General features: G+C 45.5%; 1 protein-coding gene across 1 annotated transcript in view; it reads left to right on the forward strand.

Moving 5' to 3' along the window:
- Positions 1-3,849: 3,849 nt before the first annotated feature.
- LOC134734891 (uncharacterized) overlaps positions 3,850-17,749 on the forward strand; it is a 71,474-nt gene continuing 57,574 nt past the window's right edge. The window contains exons 1-2 of the mRNA XM_063628240.1: positions 3,850-3,895; positions 3,952-4,290. Coding sequence (XP_063484310.1) covers positions 3,850-3,895; positions 3,952-4,290 — 385 coding nt within the window. The remainder of the gene's footprint in view (positions 3,896-3,951; positions 4,291-17,749) is intronic.

Consider the following 17,749-nt stretch of genomic DNA (forward strand, 5'->3'; position numbering starts at 1 on the left):
GAGCTGCTTAACCTAGCCCTCACATCTTATACAAAAATTAATTTATGATGGATTACCAGCAGAATGTGAAACAGAAAAAAAAAATAAGAGAAAACATTTGGGGTTTAGGGCTAGCCAGAAAGTTCCTAGTCTTGACACCAACAGCATGCTCCATAATAGAAAAAATAGTAAAATTAGACCTTATCAAAATTAAAAAATTTCTCTACAAAGTGCATGTAAAGAGGATGAAAAGACTGGGGAAAAATATTTGCAAGCCACAGATCTGAAAAAGGACCAGGATCTAGACCAAGGTTGTCCAACTCATGGCCCACTGGCCACAAGCCTCCCAGGATGGTTTTGAATGCGGCCCAACACAAATTTGTAAACTTTCTTAAAACATTATGAGAATTGTTTTGTGATTTTTTTTTAGCTCATCAGATGTTGTTAGTGTTTTTTATTTTATATTTTATATGCGGCCCAAGACAATTCTTCTTCCAATATGGCCCGGAGAAGCCAAAAGACTGGACAGCCCTTATCTAGACTATATAGAGAACTCTGAAAACTCAACAGTCAAAAAAACAAAACAATCCAATTAGCAAATGACCAAAAGATGTAAACAGAGATTTCACCAAAGATAGCATATAGATGGAAATAAAGATGACAAGTAAGCATGAGCACCTGAAAAGATGTCTGACATCAGTAGTGATTAGAGGAATGGAATTTAAAATCACAATGACACATCACTATACATGTATAAGAATGGGTGAAAGTTTTAAAATATTGACAACACCAAATCCTGCCAAGGATGTGGAGAAGCTGGATCATTCATATGTTCCTTGTTGGGATGTAAAATGGTACAACTCCTCTAGAAAACAGGCTGGCAGTCTCTTTAACAACTAAGCATGTGACTACCATACAATCTAGTGATAGTTGTCCTGGGCATTTACCTTACAAACTAGAAATAGTTCTCCTGGGCATTTATCCCAGAGATATGAAAATGTACACTCACTTGAAAACCTGTATACAAATGTTTATGACAATTTTATTTGGTGGTTGTTGTTGTTGTTGTTGTTGTTGTTGAGACAAGGTCTTGCTCTGTTCTCTCAAGCTGAAGTGCGGGGTTCAATCATAGCTTACTGCAGCCTCCAACTCCTGGGCTCAAGGGATCCTCCCCCTTTAGCCTCCTGTGTAGCTGGGACTTCAGGTGTGTGCAGCCACACCCAGCTAATTTTTAATGTTTTTATGTAGAGACAGGGTCTCACTAAGTTGCCTAGCCAGTCTGGAACTACTGGGCTCAAGCAATCCTCCCACCTCAGCCAACTTAATTTGTAATATCCCCAAAACTGGGGAAAAAACCCTAAACGTCCTTCATTAAGTGAATGGTTAAACAAGCTGGTGGTACATGCACACCATGAAATACTACTAAGAAAAAGGAACAAAATATTGATACAACAACCTGCAACTCAGGTTGCTGAGTGGGAAAAAATTCAAAAGGTTACATATTGATACGAAAGGATACAAATGATTTCATTTAAATAACATTCTTGAAATCACAAAATTTTGGAAATGGGAAACAGATAAGTAGTTTCAAGAGGTTAGAGATGGGGAAGGGTGCACAGGGGAAGCAGGTGTGGCTACGAAAGGGCAATATGAGGGATCTTGTGGTGGTGGAAATGTTCTGTATCTTGACTGTGTCAATGTCAGTATCCTGTGTCAATGTCACATCCTAATTATGATATTTTATTATAGTTTTTGCAAGATATTACCAATGAGGGAAACTGGATGAAGGGTACTTGCAATCCCTCTGTATTATTTCTTACAATTGCCTGTAAATCTATAATTATCTCAAAATGAAAGTTCTGATTTAAAAAGTGACTCTTGATCAAAAGATACCATTAAATGCGTAGAAGATACTTGCAGTCTCTAACTGACCAAGGCATGGTAGCAGCTAGACTTTATAAACAGCTTTTATGAATCAGTAAGAAAAAGTCAGCTCAAAATAAATGGGCAAACATTTGAACAGACACTCAGAAAACAGAAAATTCAAATAGCCTATAAACACATGTAGAAGTGCCCAATTTCATTGTTAATTAGGAATATCAAACAAAGATCACAATGAGACACCATTACATCTCCACCAGACTGACAAAAAATAAGAAGTCTAATAATATTACATTTTGGCAAGGATGCAGAGCAATGGCAATTACCATACATCTCTAATGGGGGTCTAAATTTTGTGGCCACTTTGGAAAACAATTTGGCATGATCTAATAAAACTAAATATATGCATACCCTATAGTCCAGTAATTTCACCCCAAGGTATACATCCTAAAGATTGCACTTGCATACCAGGAGATATGTACAAAAATGTTATTAGCAATAGCATTTGTAATAGCCCCAATGGGAAAAACCCAAATGTCTAAAGTGCCAGAATGGACAAAGAAATTGTGATATGTCCATACAAGGGAATATTAAGCAGCAATGAAAATGAATGAACTACAACTACATGCCACAAAAGTAGATGACTCTTACAACCAAATGGAAGAAGAGGCCAGACACACACAAAAATATGCATGCAATATTATTCAATTTATAGAAAGTTCAAAACCAAGCAAAACTAAACTGTAGTGGTTAGGGATACATTACAAATTGGTAGAAACTATAAAGATATATAAGGAAGTAATTACCATAAAGACAGGATAGTTGCTTTAGGGGGAAGGGAAGGACTTGTGGAAGGGAATTGGTGGAGCACGGGAAACTCCAGGGTGATAGCAATGACCTGGGTGGTGTTTGGTTTATGATTCATTAGCCTATGAAGGTACGTTGTCTTCACGTTTCTCTGTTACAGTTTATAACAAAATCACATGCCCTCTTCATATTTCATTGTTTTGCCTTTGAGATGACAAATGAATGTAGGCATGAGCCTTAACTGTGCTGAGAAAAGATGGCACATGAAAATCTGAGCTCAAAATATAAAACCTGTGAGTAGAGTTAGAGTAAAAAGTGGGGTGTGTGCAACAACAGTAGACTTGCTGGAATGATGAGGTGGTGGCTTGCCTTGGCATTTTTGTTTTTTAATAGTGTATTAGGAATAATAAGGTTGCTCCAGGTGCTAAATTTCTTACTCCCCTTCTTTAGAAGTTGGACCTACGCTGAGGGTCCACAGTTTTTTAATGTTTTGGAGTTTTCTGTTTTTGTTTTTCAAATTGATTCCCTGATCACCTTTGCCTTGAATACCCCGAACTAACCTGCCTAAGAAGAGAGGAAAACTGTTGATGTAATGGGAACGCTCCCTCCTCGATCATTAACCGGGTTGACCTCACCCCTCTGTCCTCGCTGTCTCCAGTCCAATCAAGATCGGAAAGCAGGATCAAGAGAAAGATGATCAGACCGGAACAGGTAAACGTTCCATATAGAGATGCTTCGGAAGTGCGGAGAAGTGACAGCTTATCCCCCTCTCAGGCCGTCATGTTCTCTCAGTAGACCCTCTGAATTACTGATGTCAGAACTTATTAGCGGGGCTACAGCACATAAGCAACTCGTAGAGTTTTAAGACATTAAAAGAAGGTGATTTCAGACAAGAAATCTAGCGCACCATTCAGGTTTCTCCTCGTGTCGAGGCATTGCTTCTCTCCCTTCCTGCCTCTTCCTGCCAGACCTCACCGTCACAGCTCTAATCACACCCTGACTGATCTGACCCCGCCCTGCCACGAGGCCCGGGTACCCCTCAGCGGCGGGGACATCCAGGTGTCCCTGGATTTCCAGGGCACAGTGCGGGCCGGAAATAGGAACACAGAGGAGCCCTTCGGGAGGCTCTCGAGGCAGTCTCTTTCCAGTGGATAGCGACACACCCTGGTCCCTAAGATTCTCATGCTCTCCGAATTTTCCGTGCTGGACCCGATCTGTAGCGCGCAAAGTACCCTGTACTGAGGCGTTCCCAGGGCGCCCGCCTCCCGAGTTTACATTTCTTAGGCAAAAAGGCAGCGGAGCTAAGGAGGGGTGTTTGGAAGGCGCCCGTTGCGCTGTTTCACTGCGTGGCTTCACTTGGCCCGCGTGCATCAACCTCTCTGGCGGGGGATTCTCCCCGGACTCCGGCCAGCGCCAATCAGGTCGCGCGGTACCTGCCCCCAGCCCTGGCCACCTGGAGGGGCGATGAGGCTCCACGCCCGGAGCAGGGCAGTCCTCGGAGCGCCGGGGAGGCCGCGGAGCCTCACGTGTGCCGCCCCAGCCGCGGGCGCCCAGAAGGACGCGCGCCGACCCCGTGGGAGCCGAACGCGGGAGTCGCTGCCGGAGCGGAGCTGCTCAGCCGCGGTAACGGGTCGGGGCCTCATCTTGCAGGGGAGCGAGCGGAGGGGCGGGGCGCGGGCGGGCGGAGGAGCCGCGGGGCTCGGGCTCCGCGCGGGGATGTGTCTGGCCACCGCGTACTTTCGAGGGCGCCTCAACACCCGGGTAAGCGCGCCCCGGCTGCTTCCCTCTGCTCACCGCGCCGCCTTCGGCGTAGCAGTTCCCGACTGGGTCTGGGTCTGCGCCCTGGCTGTCCCTCTCCGCGCCAGGGGCCTCTCGCTCCGAGGGGCGCGGCGACTCGGGGGGCATCTCCGGCCTCGTGGCCAGACCGCGGGTGGCGGTGCTCGCGCCTCGGGGCCGGACTTGCCGGGTCCCTGCCCGCGGGCCGTGCCGAAGGTGCTGTACTCAGCGTGTCTGCAGCGACCCGCTTCTCTGCGCCTTCAGCCGGGCCGGACCTCACGCGGACGCAGCTGCTGCTGCTGCGCCTCGCGCCCACCGCCACCCGGGGAGCATGAGGCCGGGGCAGGGGACCCGGGGAGCGTGGGGGCCGACCGGCGGGGTCTGCTGGGCCAATGCGCCGCCGTCGGTCTGTGAGTCCGGATTCGTGCCGGCAACTCTGGGCAGCCTTGCGACCGAGGCTCAGTTTGCTGGTGATTTTTCCGAAGTTTTACAAAATAAAGAGGGCGAAGTGCCTTCGCGGCGCGGCGTGGGCATGCAGGCGGCAGGGCCTGTGGGAGCCGGCGTCTCGGCCAGCGAGTCTGGGGCCAGGACGGGGGGGTGGGACGGAGAAGCCGGACTTGCCCGTGGGGCCGCGGTGTCCTTGCTCCCGAGGCCCCAGAGCGGGCTACAGCACCCCGATCCCGGAGGGCACTGCGCGCTCAAGGCGCCGGCCACACCGAAGCCTCCGCCCCGCGGCCCAGAGAAGGGCCTGGCCAAGCAGAGAGCAGAGCGGGCAAGCAGAAGGCAGTGTGGGGACGAGGCCCGCATTGGGCTGCTGGGGCCCCGCCGCCCGGCCTGGCCTGGGTGGGGCGGGTAGAGGCCGAGAGCCGCGCGCCAGGGCCCTGGGTGGGTGGCATCCTGGTTCTCTGCGGCTCCAAAGACCGCGAGGGACGGCAGGGGTGCAGATCTGTTCTCTCGGTCAGTACCCTTTGGCCGACACACACCAGCCGTGTTTCCCTGTCACACTGGGGGTTCCTTTCCTCTGAGTGGAACTGTGGGGCCTTGGAAGTTTGCTAGTCCTGGCAAGTTTGACGTGACGGGGACGCAGTCATCCAACCTGCAGGCGGAGGCCCGCAGGCACTTTCTCCTGTCCTTTCGCCCACCTGGGCCCTCCCCCAGGGCGCCCAGGGGGCCCCATCCTGAGATTCTGAGGGGGCTGCAGCGTGGCTAGCAGGGCCAACGTCTGCATAGTTGCGTCTGTATCCTGCTTGGTCCTCCAGCAGCTGAGCCAGACACATGTTTTATGTCGTGTGGGAGACAAACAATGACTGCGGACTTCAATCCCGCATGTTCGCTTTGCCTAAGATTCGCTGGAGTCTGTCCTGAGGGGAAAGGCAGCTTTCCTTCTGCCCTAATGAAATATTTGCATGTAACAGACGTTCAGACCCTGAAAGAGGTGGACCCAGGGGAAAGAACAGTAAAGGTACACGCTCTGAAAACAGATTTTCTTAGCCTCCTCTAGGGAGGTTCCAGCTCCCATGCCTAAGAGCATCTAAACCAGCAGGTACAGACAGGGTCATGTTGGCGTCCAGAGGGGAAGTAATGTGTGGCTCTCGGTGGGTCCTGCTGGGGCATCAGGCAGATCGGCAGCGGCCCTGCCAGGGCTAGAGATCTGCATTCAATGACCTCATCAGGCATACTGTTCTGGAAAGGCAAGGTGAGATGGGCTCGTGCAGATGAGAGCAGGTCCCCCTGTTCGGCCCAAGAATCTCTGTTTTTTCTCTAGCTTGCCGTCTGTAACTGGAAATGACCCCGGCTTAGTTCAGGGAGTGCCTCAGTCTGAGCGCAAACATCAGCTGGTAACAGGGGAGCCTGGTCCCAGCACAGTCCAGTCCTCACCCAGAGGCCCAAGCTGGGATTTTCCTGATCTGCAAACTTTAGAAGGCTGAGGTGGATGAGAGGAGAAGTTGGTAATCTTCTGGGTGGCCACTTAACGAAAAAGTCATTTGGCTCTGGTAGGGCCATTCCAGGGTCTGTCCATTGTGAAAAGTGCCCTGGGATTTAGAATCTGGCCTGGTGATTATTAACATTAATGGAAGTTGCTCCCATTTATTAAGTACCTGCTATGTGCCAGACACAAGGTTTTGTAAAATTACTATTATTTCCCCATTTTTCATGTGATGAAACTGAGTTTGGGGGTAGGGTAAGTGATTTGCCAAGATCATAAAGCTAATTAATGGCAGAGCAGAGCTTGAAGCCCAGGTCTCTCTGGTTCCAAAGTCACTACTCCTTCCTCAGGGCCACTTACTTCCAATTAAGAACAGACACACATGTGGTAGCTGGAAATCCAGAATTGTCGTGAATAAAGACTCTTACTTGTAGATCCGAGAGATATTTATAACCCCATTAGACTCTAGACTTCAGAAAGTGCTGGCCTTGGTAACCAGTATGTTCTTCCTTCTCTCTAGCACTCAAGGGTTTAACTCCTACACAAAGGACTAATTTCTTATTAAGTACAAATCTTTCAACTAGCAAACATCAAAGAGATAAACCGTTGATGAGGTTGTAGAAAAACAGATACTTTCATATATTGCTTCTGGGAGAGTAAATTGGTACAACTTTGGAGGGCATTTTTGGAAACATTTGTCAAAATTATAAATGCCCATGCCATCTGACCTAGTGATTCTGTTTCTAGGAATTGAACTTGCTATTAAACTTGCATACGGGCGCAAAGATATATGTACATTATAGCACTGTTCAAACTGTGAAAGAACAACTTACATGCTTATCAAAGGGGGACTTGTTAAGTGTCTTGTGGTACTTCCAGAGAGACAAATAGCGTCCTATTCATTCATGGAAAAAAGAATTAGTAAGTTTACTATGTAACTGATATGGAATGATTTCCAAGATATATGGCTAAGTGGAAAAAACAACGTGCCTGGAGTGTTTATAATATGCTGCTGCTCATGTTATACAAGAGGAAGAAGGAGAGTCTTAGGGTATTTGCTTGTCTGTGTATAACTATAGACACAAAACCTAATCATACCTGTTGCCTCTAGGAAAAGTGGCCTGTAAACCCTTTTGTACCTTTTGAATTCTGAACCATGGGAATACGTTAACTATTTTAAAATTCTCTTTATCCGTCCTGTGCCTGATATGTTCCCTCAAACACTTCTCCAGCTTAACAGTGTGGGGTGACATACCCCACCCCCTTCAGGTTGCTTGAGAGGTTCCCTTTGGATTAAAAGCCAAAGGGCTGTGAGACTGCACAGTGCCCATAGTATCTGGGCCATCCAGCAGTCCTTTGAAATATGCAGAGTTGTACTTGGAAAGCTAGGGAGAGGTGTCTTTGGACAGCAGGCTCTCTGAGCTGGGTAGGCAAGTTATGATCATCTAGCCTTGAAAACAATCTGCAGAAATAGAAACCACCCCTCTCTCTATTGCCCTAATGTTCCCTTGTACAGGATAAAGTGTCAGCGACTGGATAGCATTGGGTAAAGGAGCAAGAGGAACACCGTGACTGGACATCAGAGAGGGCAAAAGATATGTAGGAGGGCTATTTCTGGTGTTGCATTTGGACCTCAAAAAGGAGCAGAGAGAGATGCTTGAAAAAAAAAGAAGGTTTGACATTTTCCTAGGGTCCAGGGCTGTATTGCCCCAGAGAAAGAAGGAAGATTATTGGCGCAGTTGTCACTGCATCAATCAGTGTGTCCTACGTGCCCCTTTGAGCATTTCTTATCAGCACAGATGCCCGACTCAGTTCCCCCTACTTCCAAGCACCCATTTTTGCTGATCCCTCAGCCTGGAAGCCGATGGATACACAAAGGGGATGGGGGAGATATTAGGTACTGCCTTTCTTTTGGGGGTGGGTGATGGGACAGGCTGTTGAATAGCAGAAACAATGGAAGAATGACTTGCTTCCAGCCACGAAAGATGGGTCCTCCAACACCATGAGGTGGAAAGCCTTCATTGAGAGCTTTCTATGTTTCATTCACTCTGCTAAGCCTACACTATTTCATTGAATCTCTTTATCTTGGGTATATGAGAGCCCAGGCTCTTTGGTATCAAGCAGCATGTCTTTCTGCTCTCCCTTCACTGACTTTTCCATTCTCTACGCAGTAAGCTGCAACACAGGCACAATTGCATCACATGGGTGCTTACAGACCTGGTTTTGGGTTATAACAGCATGTGGCTGAGCATTGCATGCTTTGATGGATCAGTTGAAATTTCTGCAGTATGGATAGATTTGTACAAGGCACAGTTCAGAAACAAAGCAGTCAGTGTTCTGGGTTTGGATTTCCATTTCTCTTATTTCTGTTTCTGTGTGTGCATTAGGGCTGGGGCTGAGTAGACTGTGCATGTGATGTTCCTAGGGAAAGGAGGAGGAGGGGGAGGGGGAGGAGGAGGAGAAAGAGGAGTAGGAGGAGGGCGGCTTGTCATTGCTTTGGTCCAGACGCCAGTGGTGTTGAAGGCCGTGAAGATGAGCTTGTGAGGCCCTGTGTCTGCACCCAAGGAGAAAGGTCACCAAGGTGGCCACTAAGCCCCAAGTCTGTGCTGGGAGTCTGTCTGTTGTTTGGAAAAAACAGCCTGAGAACTGAGAGCCTCTCTCATTGCAAACCTCCTCCCTCTCATTAGCCAGGGCTCACCTCTGACTCCGTTTCCACTTCAAAAGGAAACAGCTCTAATTTTCCCCAAATAAATTCTGGAATGCACAAGGCAGCTGCTTTTTCTTGTGCTGCTGTTGCCCACAGTGGTGGGAGCAAGAAGCTGGGTTGGGCTCTCAGGTAGGGCTGCCAGAACCCAGCAAGGAGAGGTAAAGTCAGGGAGCCCTACTAGTTTTAAAAAAAGATCACCTTAGGCCAAAAAAAAAAAAAAAAAAAAAAAAAAAAAGATGTTTACATAGTATACGAGTAGTGAAGGACCAGTTTAACCACATTGAATCCAGAAAATGTCTGTTGTCAAAGCCCTGAGAACACAGAAGGATGAGCAAGGCATGGCCCCCAGGCTCAGGTTGCCCATGGGCAGTGCGGGAGAGGAACCTTCACATAACCAGCAGGGCTCTGCAGACCAAAGAAGCAAACACTAAGTAGAGGAGCAAGTGACATGCTGTCAGGTGCACAGGGCTAAAGTGAAGCAGAGACTGGCCCGAGGAACTCCAATAAATTATTAAGTCCGTCTTGGAGAAGGTGAGTTTTGAACTGGGCCTTGAAGATAAAGTAGTGATTTTGATACATAAGCTCAGGAGAAAGGGTAGAACTCAGACAACAGGTTGGGCAAAGACACAGGGTTACAGTAGAATACAGTGTTTTAAAAAGCCTTAGTAATTCATCATTTACCCAACTTCTGCCACAGACATAATACGTGTCATTTTTAATTACTTGTAACATGAAACGTTTATATCCCCATAAAATAGTCAACTATGATTTTTCATGTGTGTGGTAAAATCAACAGGTATTGACAACAGGCATGTGAAATCAACATTTCTGTTGTGTTTAAATATCTAGCTAGTGTGTCACTGTGACTATTTCAGTGGGAAGGTAGCAGAGCACTGGAGTAAGAGTGCTGGTGATGAGGATTCGAGTTGTACCTCAGCATTTTATTTGTTTGTTTAGTCTCTCATTCATCTACTCTTGCATTCCACAAACATGATCTTTGTGCCTGGACCAAGTGGAGGGCTGATTATGGAGAGAGAGAGAAAAGGAAAAGCATGGTCTCTATACCCTGCAGGGACTCACAGTACATGGAAGAGATCACAGGAGACCACCAACCATCATAAAAGCAGGGATAAGGGGCTGTGGGAAAACCTAGTGTGTGCTCAATAAATAATGGTGGCTATAATGAATAAACCGCATGATAAGCAGTAGCAGACACCACCAAGAAGACAAATCAGAGGACTAAAAAATATTTCTCTGGATTTGGCCAGTGGGTCTCAAAAACTTGTTTATGTCATAAAACCCGTGGAAACTGTGGGGCTCTTTGGAGAATACCGTGAATTATTCATATATTAAAATAACTAAAAATAGGCCAGACGCAGTGGCCTACGCCTATAATCCCAGCACTTTGGGAGGCCAAGGAAGGTGGATTGCCTGAGGTCGGGAGTTCGAGACCAGTCTGGCCAACATGGTGAAAGTGAAACCCCACCTCTACTAAATATACAAAAAAATTAGCCGGGCATGGTGGCATGTGCCTGTAATCCCAGCTACTCGGGAGGCTGAGGCAGGAGAATTGCTTGAACCTGGGAGGTGGAGGTTGCAGTGAGCCGAGATCATGCCACTGCATTCCAGCCTGGGCAACACAGTGAGACTCTGTCAAAATAAGTAAATAAAAATAACTGAAAATATAATTTTGAGTTAAATCGAAGAGCACAGGTGACAAGTGTTAAGAAAACTTTATGAAACAAAAGCTTTACATTGAGAATATTATATCAGCTTGTTTATTATCTATGAATTGGGGAAAGACTACCAGGCTTCTATTTTAATGCAGGAAACCCTCAGTTCAGCTGGTAGAACACCAGGGCTCCACAGAAGCACAGTTTTGGCAGTCAGAAGGTTGTTGATGACTTATCAAGGACAATATCAGTAGAGTAGTGAGGCCAGAAGCTAGAGGGAGCTGGCTGAAAAGTGAGGATTGCATTGTTAAGATGTCAGCAAGTGTTTACTGAATGTCACTGCAGATACAATGTTGGAGGCAGGGGGATAGGAGGAAACAGTCAAAACCCTACCCTCATGAAGCTTGAAGTCATTCAGAGGAAACAAATTTGTCACTAAACAAATAAAAAGTAACACTGTGATAAAAGCTATAAAGTGGAGGTGCATGGTATTATAAGAGTGTTTATTAGAAGGCCGGGGGCCATTCAGGAAGGAGCTGGAAGTCATCCTGAGGAAGTGATGATTGAGCTAAAACCTGAAGAATGAGTAGGAGCTAAGGAGGTGAAGTGAGTTTGGGAGATGGAAGAGGATATTCCTGGAATGGGCAGAGACCGTGGCTAGAGAGAATACGGCATTTTGAGGCCAGTAGAATTAGGGTTCAGAGAATGGGAGGGGAAAATCATACGACATGAGCGGAAGAGGTAGGAAAGGATTAAACATACCTCATCTCATCAGCCACATTAAGGATTTTGAGGTTGATTCTAAAGCAAGGGGTAGTCACTGAAGTACTTGAGCAGTAGGGTGACAGTCAGATTTTCTATTTCAAAAAGGTCACTTTGGCTGTATAATTGAACAGTTTCTTTGAGGTGGTCATGAGAAGATCCAGGGAAACCTGTTAGGAGACTCCTGATGTAGTCCAGGCCAAAAGTGACAGTTGTTTAGACTGGAAAGTTTGTAGTGGAGGTGGAGAGACATAGATGTGAGAAATCCGAGACGGTAAAATGGAGAGGAAGTGACGCTTTGGATGTGAGAGTTGGGAGAGAAGGGTGTGGAGGAAGAGTCCCAGACTTCCAGCTTTGTACCCGTGGATGGTGATGCCATTTCCTAAGACAGGAAACAGTGGTAAAGAACCAGGCTTTGGGGCAAACATCGTGAGTGAGTCTCAGCCAGGAGACTTTGAACCATCTGAGTGGATGGGTCAAGAGGACAGGTGGATATACAGGCAGGAGTTCAGAGGAGAGGTCCAGGCAGGAGCTATGCCTCTGTTAGTCATCAACATCTAGGGGTAATTGAAACCATGGCATGGATGAGACTGCCTAGGGAGAGAGGATGGGCTTAGAAGAGAAGGCTTGGAATTAAACCTCAAGTAGAAGAGGGTGGTCCTGAAAAGGAGACAGAGAAGGATGAACCAGAGAGATCAGAGAAAAACCAAGAGGGAGAAATGTCATGAAAGCCAAGGGCAGAGCATTTCCTGAAGAAGAAAAGAGAACGCGTAGGTGCTGCTGAGGAGTCAATTAAGAGGAGGACCTAAAAAGGTCCATTGGCTGTAGGAAAAGAGATCGTAGGTGGTTTAAGCAAGAGGTCAGTGACGTGGAGGGCAAAAGCCAGATGTAATTGGTGGAGGAGAAAATGGAAGGTGAGAAATGGAGACTGCACATATAAATAAGTCTTTCCAGAGGTTCGCTGTGAAAGTCAGAAAGAGGGTGATTTTGTTCTGTTTTAATGACAGAATTGAGGACCTTTAAAAGCCAGTGTATTCTCTAGCAAGCAGACTCAAAAAAGAAGGAAAAGGAAAAAAAAGCCAGTGTAGAGACCATAGCTACATCACACTCAATGATGAAAAACTGAAAGCTTTTCCTCTAAGATCAAGAACAGGGCCTGGAAGAAATTAAAGAAGACATGAACAAATGGAAAGATATCCTGTGTTCATAGATTGGAAGATTTAGTATTTTTATAATGTCCATACTATCCAAAGTGATCGACAGATACAATGCAATCCCTATCAAAATCCCGATAGCATTTTTCATAGAAATAAAAAGCCCTAAAATTCATATGGAACCACAAAAGACCCCAAATAGCCAAAATCTTGAAAAAGAAGGAAAAGCTAGAGGCATCATACTGCCTGATTTCAAACTATATTATAAAACTACAGTAATTAAAACAGTATGGTACTGGTATAAAGACAGACATATAGATTAATGGAACAGAATAGAGAGTTCACAAATAAATCCACATATAATACAGTCAACTGATCTTTGACAAGAGTGCCAAGAATACACAAAGTGGAAAGGATAGTCTCTTCAACAAATAGTGTTAGCAAAACTGGATATCCCCATACAAAAGAATAAAATTGGACACCAATCTTACATCATACACAAAAAATCAATTCAAAATGGATTAAAAACTTGAACATAAGAACTGAAACTGTAAAACTTTCAAAAGAAAACATAGGGGAAAGCTTCATGACATTAGTCTTGGTAACGATTTCATGGATATGAAAATCACAGGCCACAAAAGCAAAAATGGACGTGGGATTACATCAACCATAAAACCTTTTGTACGGCAAAGAAAAGAAAAAAAATCAATAGAGTGAAAAGGCAGCCTATGGGATGGGAGGAAATATTTGCAAACTGTACATCTGATGAGGGGTTAATTTCCAAAATATGTAAGGAAGTCATAAAATTCAATAGCAAAACACAAGCCATTTTTAAAATGGGCTAAAGACTTTGATAGATATTTCTTCAAAGAAGATATGCAAATGGACAACAGCATATGAAAAGATGCCCCAAATCACTAATTTTCAGAGAAATGTAAATCAAAACCACAATGAGATATTATCTTACACCTGTTGGGATGGTAATTATCAAAGTATAAAACAGTAAGAGTTGGTGAAGATGTGGAGAAACTGAAATTCTTGTGCACTGTTTGTGGGGGGGATGTAAAATGGTGCAGCCACTATGGACAGCAATATGGAGATTTCTCAAAAAATTAAAAATAGAACTACCATATGATCCAGGAATCTCACTACTGGGTATTTTTCCAAAAGAACTGACATAAGAATCTTGAAAATATATTAGTACTCCCATATTTCTTGCAGCGTTCTGTATACACCACATTTTTAAAAAATCCATGCATAATGGATTTAATGTGGTGTATACATAAAGAGGAATATTATTCAGCCTTTAAAAAGAAGGAATTCCTGCTATTTGCAACACGGATGAACCTTGAAGACATTATACTAAGTGAAATAAGCCAGCCACAGAAAGACAAATATTGTATCATTCCACTTACGTGAGGCATCTAAAACAGTCACCACAGAAACAGAGAGTAGACTGGTGATTGCCCAGGGCTAGGGAGAAGGGGGAGTTGGTAATCAATGGGTATAAAATTTCAGCCATGTGAGGGATCTGTGGTACAATATTGTGTTTATGGATAATACTGTATTGTGCACTTCAAAATCTGTTAAGACGGTAGATCTCATGTTAAGTATTCTTACCATAATTTTTTGAAAAGCCAATGGAAAGGGAACAGTTTAATGGAAACGTTATTATAGATGAAAGGAAGGTTAATTCATAGTGTAAGCTTCCTGAGAAAATGGGTGGACAGCATCAAACTGCAGTGGAGGGACTGGTTTTAGGAGAAAGAGGAACCACTCTCCTGGGGTAACTGGAGAGAAGGATAGGGTAAGGGCAGGTGTCAATAGGTGTGTATATGGTGGTGGGAAGGCAAGAATGTTACTGTCTGATGAAAAGAAGGAAGTTGAAAGGTAAATAGAAGGCGAGGCAGGATGGAGGAAGAAGTTTATTTTAGAGTGCGTGTGATGAGCACTAGGAGAAAGACTCGGTGAAGAGAGAAAGGGTGAGGACAGTAGAGAAAGATGATAGTATTGGAGCACTTGTTAACTGTGTGATATTGGGCCCGTTTTCTTACCTAAAAAACAGGAATAACCATGATACCTACCCCACAAAGTTGTAGATGGTACGTAGAAAGTGATTAACAAAGGTATGCTGTTGTTTTGACTTTTATCTTCACTGTCAGTGGCTAGCACAGTGCTGACCACATGATTGATGTTAATATAAAATATTCACCAATTCTCCCAGGTGGGTAATACCTCAGAAGAGGAATGACATCTCTGTATCTATCACTTGTCTTACTTCCTGTCTCTGAAGCACCAGTCTCTTTTTTTTTTTTCTAAGCACTCAGAAGCCTTTCCACGACTCAGTGCTGAAGGATTTGTATGTGGTGCTAAGCCAGGGTAGATTCTGTTAGGGGATTTAATCATACCGGCAGGGCACTAAGCCAGGGAAAAGGGAGAAGAGGTCTAAGTAATTTAAGAGCTCAATCTCTTCTGACCTTGCTTATATACAGAAGACTTTGGAACTCATTCCTCCAGTCCTTTCATAATGTCTACAGAAGCCGGCTTTGCTCCAGGCCTGCACCCGGGACTGAGACACACAGATGAAGAGGAATGGTTCCAGCCCTCATGATATTAATCTGATAAGATAAATGTTGCAATGGCTGTATGAGAAAGTGCTGGAAGTGCAGGAGAAAGCACATAACTGTGCCCAGACCAAGCAGGGAAGGCTCCTCAGAGAAGGTAGTGTTCGAGCTGGATGAAAGATGTAAAGATGAAATGAACATCTTTGCAGAGAAGCAGGAAAATGACCTTTCCAGGCAGAGGGAGGGCCAAGAGCCCTCAAGAGATGGCAAGGGGAACTGGGAGCTGTCCGTATTCAGTGATGTCAGAACATAAAATGGCAGGTTATGGCGATGAGAGGCCAAACAGCAGCCTGGTGTACTGCCTGCTGGGCTAAGGACCCTGACTTGATCTTGTAGATGTGGAACCGCTGTAGACTTTTTAACAGAGGCATAACACCTTCTGGTTTACATGTTAGAAAGATCACTCTAGGCTGGGCGCCGTGGCTCATGCCTGTAATCACAGTTCTTTGGAAGGCCAAGGTGGGCAGATCACTTGAGCCCAGGAGTTTGAGACCAGCCTGGCCAACATGGTGAAACCCCATCTCTACTAAAAATACAAAAATTAGCTGGGTATGGTGGCGGGCACCTGTAATCCCAGCTGCTCGGGAGGCTGAAGCATGAGAATTGCTTGAACCCAGGAGGCGGAGGTTACAGCGAGTGGAGACCATGCCACTGCACTCTAGCCTGGGCTACAGAGCAAGACTCTGTCTCAAAAAAAAGAAAGGTCACTCTAAAGAATTCTTCCACTCTAGTGGTCAGTGGAAGAATAGTTTGAGTGTAGAAGTGGGGTAGAATGGGGATAGAGGATGGGGTTATAACCAACATTCACTATGATTGGGGGCAGAATGATTGGTCAGGAGACTGTGAGGGTGGCCCAGGTGAGGGTTGACCAGAAACAGTTTCAGTGATAAGGGTCCAAGGTGGGGCCATGGTAGTGGGTGAGTGAAATGAAAGGAAAAGCCACTGGCATTACGGAGATTTTAAAATTTTGTGGCTAGGATGTTACAGAGGTCATCTTTGTGCATGTTGAAACCTTCCAGGATGATGGCAGAATTTTTGATGAAGGGAAAACAAATGCTAAAGTTCTCAGTGAATGGAGAAGAGTCGGCAGTGGGATTGGGGTTAGAGTGAAGAATAATCACATGGCACGGGCCTCAAAGGAATGAGGATTTTTGCAAGATAATGGAAATAAAACACTCTAATTCAGGAAAACAGAACTGATTCATGAAAGATTTGAACTGTTGCTACTTATTTCCCAGGTGAAGCAACCACCGCAAAACAGGTAGGGCCTGTTTCCAAGATGCCAGGCCACTGAGAACTCCTTGAGGACCACATACAACCTTTCAGATGAGTGCCCATGGATTCAAGGTCTCCGAACTTAGCTGAGTCCTCATGGTGACTCCACAATCCATGATAACGTCTTTGGTGGGGTCCCTTTCCCAGGCCCCTCAGAGGACCATTCCCCACCTCTTTGCTGAAGTCTTGCTGACACTGAGGATAGGCTGTCACTGTGGCAAAGGAATTAGATGAGCAGCACCCTTTATCCCAGGTGCTGATAGTTCAACACCAACCTTCTCTTAGCAGATGTGTCTCATTGCTGCCTCATTTTCCTTTTGGACATCTACTCTAGGCCCAGTACTGTGCTGAGCACATTGGAGGATTCAGCAAAATACTAGATGTGATCCATGCCATCAAAGATCTCAAAGTCTTACCAGAAAAACCAGACTGGTCCATCTAGAACAGCAGAAGGCAGTAATGCCTTGTGTAGTTTAAGAGTTAGGGTTGAGTACAGACAGTCAGGAAAGAAGGTAAATGTATCGTAACTATCTAGTCAAGAGGTAATGAGGAGCCAAATGGAGACAATGATATTTTTGTCTAAATATAGACAATGTCTATAGAAGAAGAGACAAGCTCTAGAAACACTTAAGAGAGAAAACGTGCAGGACCTGGAGATTGATTGGATGTGAGGGGAGAGAAAGTGGGACACGTCTAGGACTTGTAACTCACAAGTTACGGGGCTTAAGGACAGGATGGATGGTGGTGCCATTAATTAAACAGTAGAAATACAGGAGGAAAAGCACTCTGGAGGAAAGAGCAGGTAAATGCCAAGATCTGTTTTAGACCATTTGAATTGGAGGTTCCTTTGGGATAGCTAAGAATACAATGTCTAGGAGTCAACTGGCAGTGCAGGTCTGAAATTCAAGGAAGGTTGAATCCAGAGGTCTAGCTTTGGGAATCATCCATAAGCAGGTGAGTACCTAAGGTAGGCATGGTGAGGCAGGGACAGAAATCCGGGGAAGCTCACAGTGGGGGAAGTCTGGAGTCGGGAGTCAGGGAGGGAACAGGCAGTAAGGCCTGAACCAGGAGAAGTAGTGTCATGAATGGTTGAAGAGGAGAAAAGTTAGGGATAACAAGTTTCCAATAGGAGTGTCTAGTCAGCAGAAGAGTGTTTGGGAGGGGCAGTACGGGGGTCACTGAAG

Source organism: Symphalangus syndactylus, chromosome 12, assembly GCF_028878055.3.
Source record: "Symphalangus syndactylus isolate Jambi chromosome 12, NHGRI_mSymSyn1-v2.1_pri, whole genome shotgun sequence".
Taxonomy (NCBI): Eukaryota; Metazoa; Chordata; class Mammalia; order Primates; family Hylobatidae; genus Symphalangus; species Symphalangus syndactylus.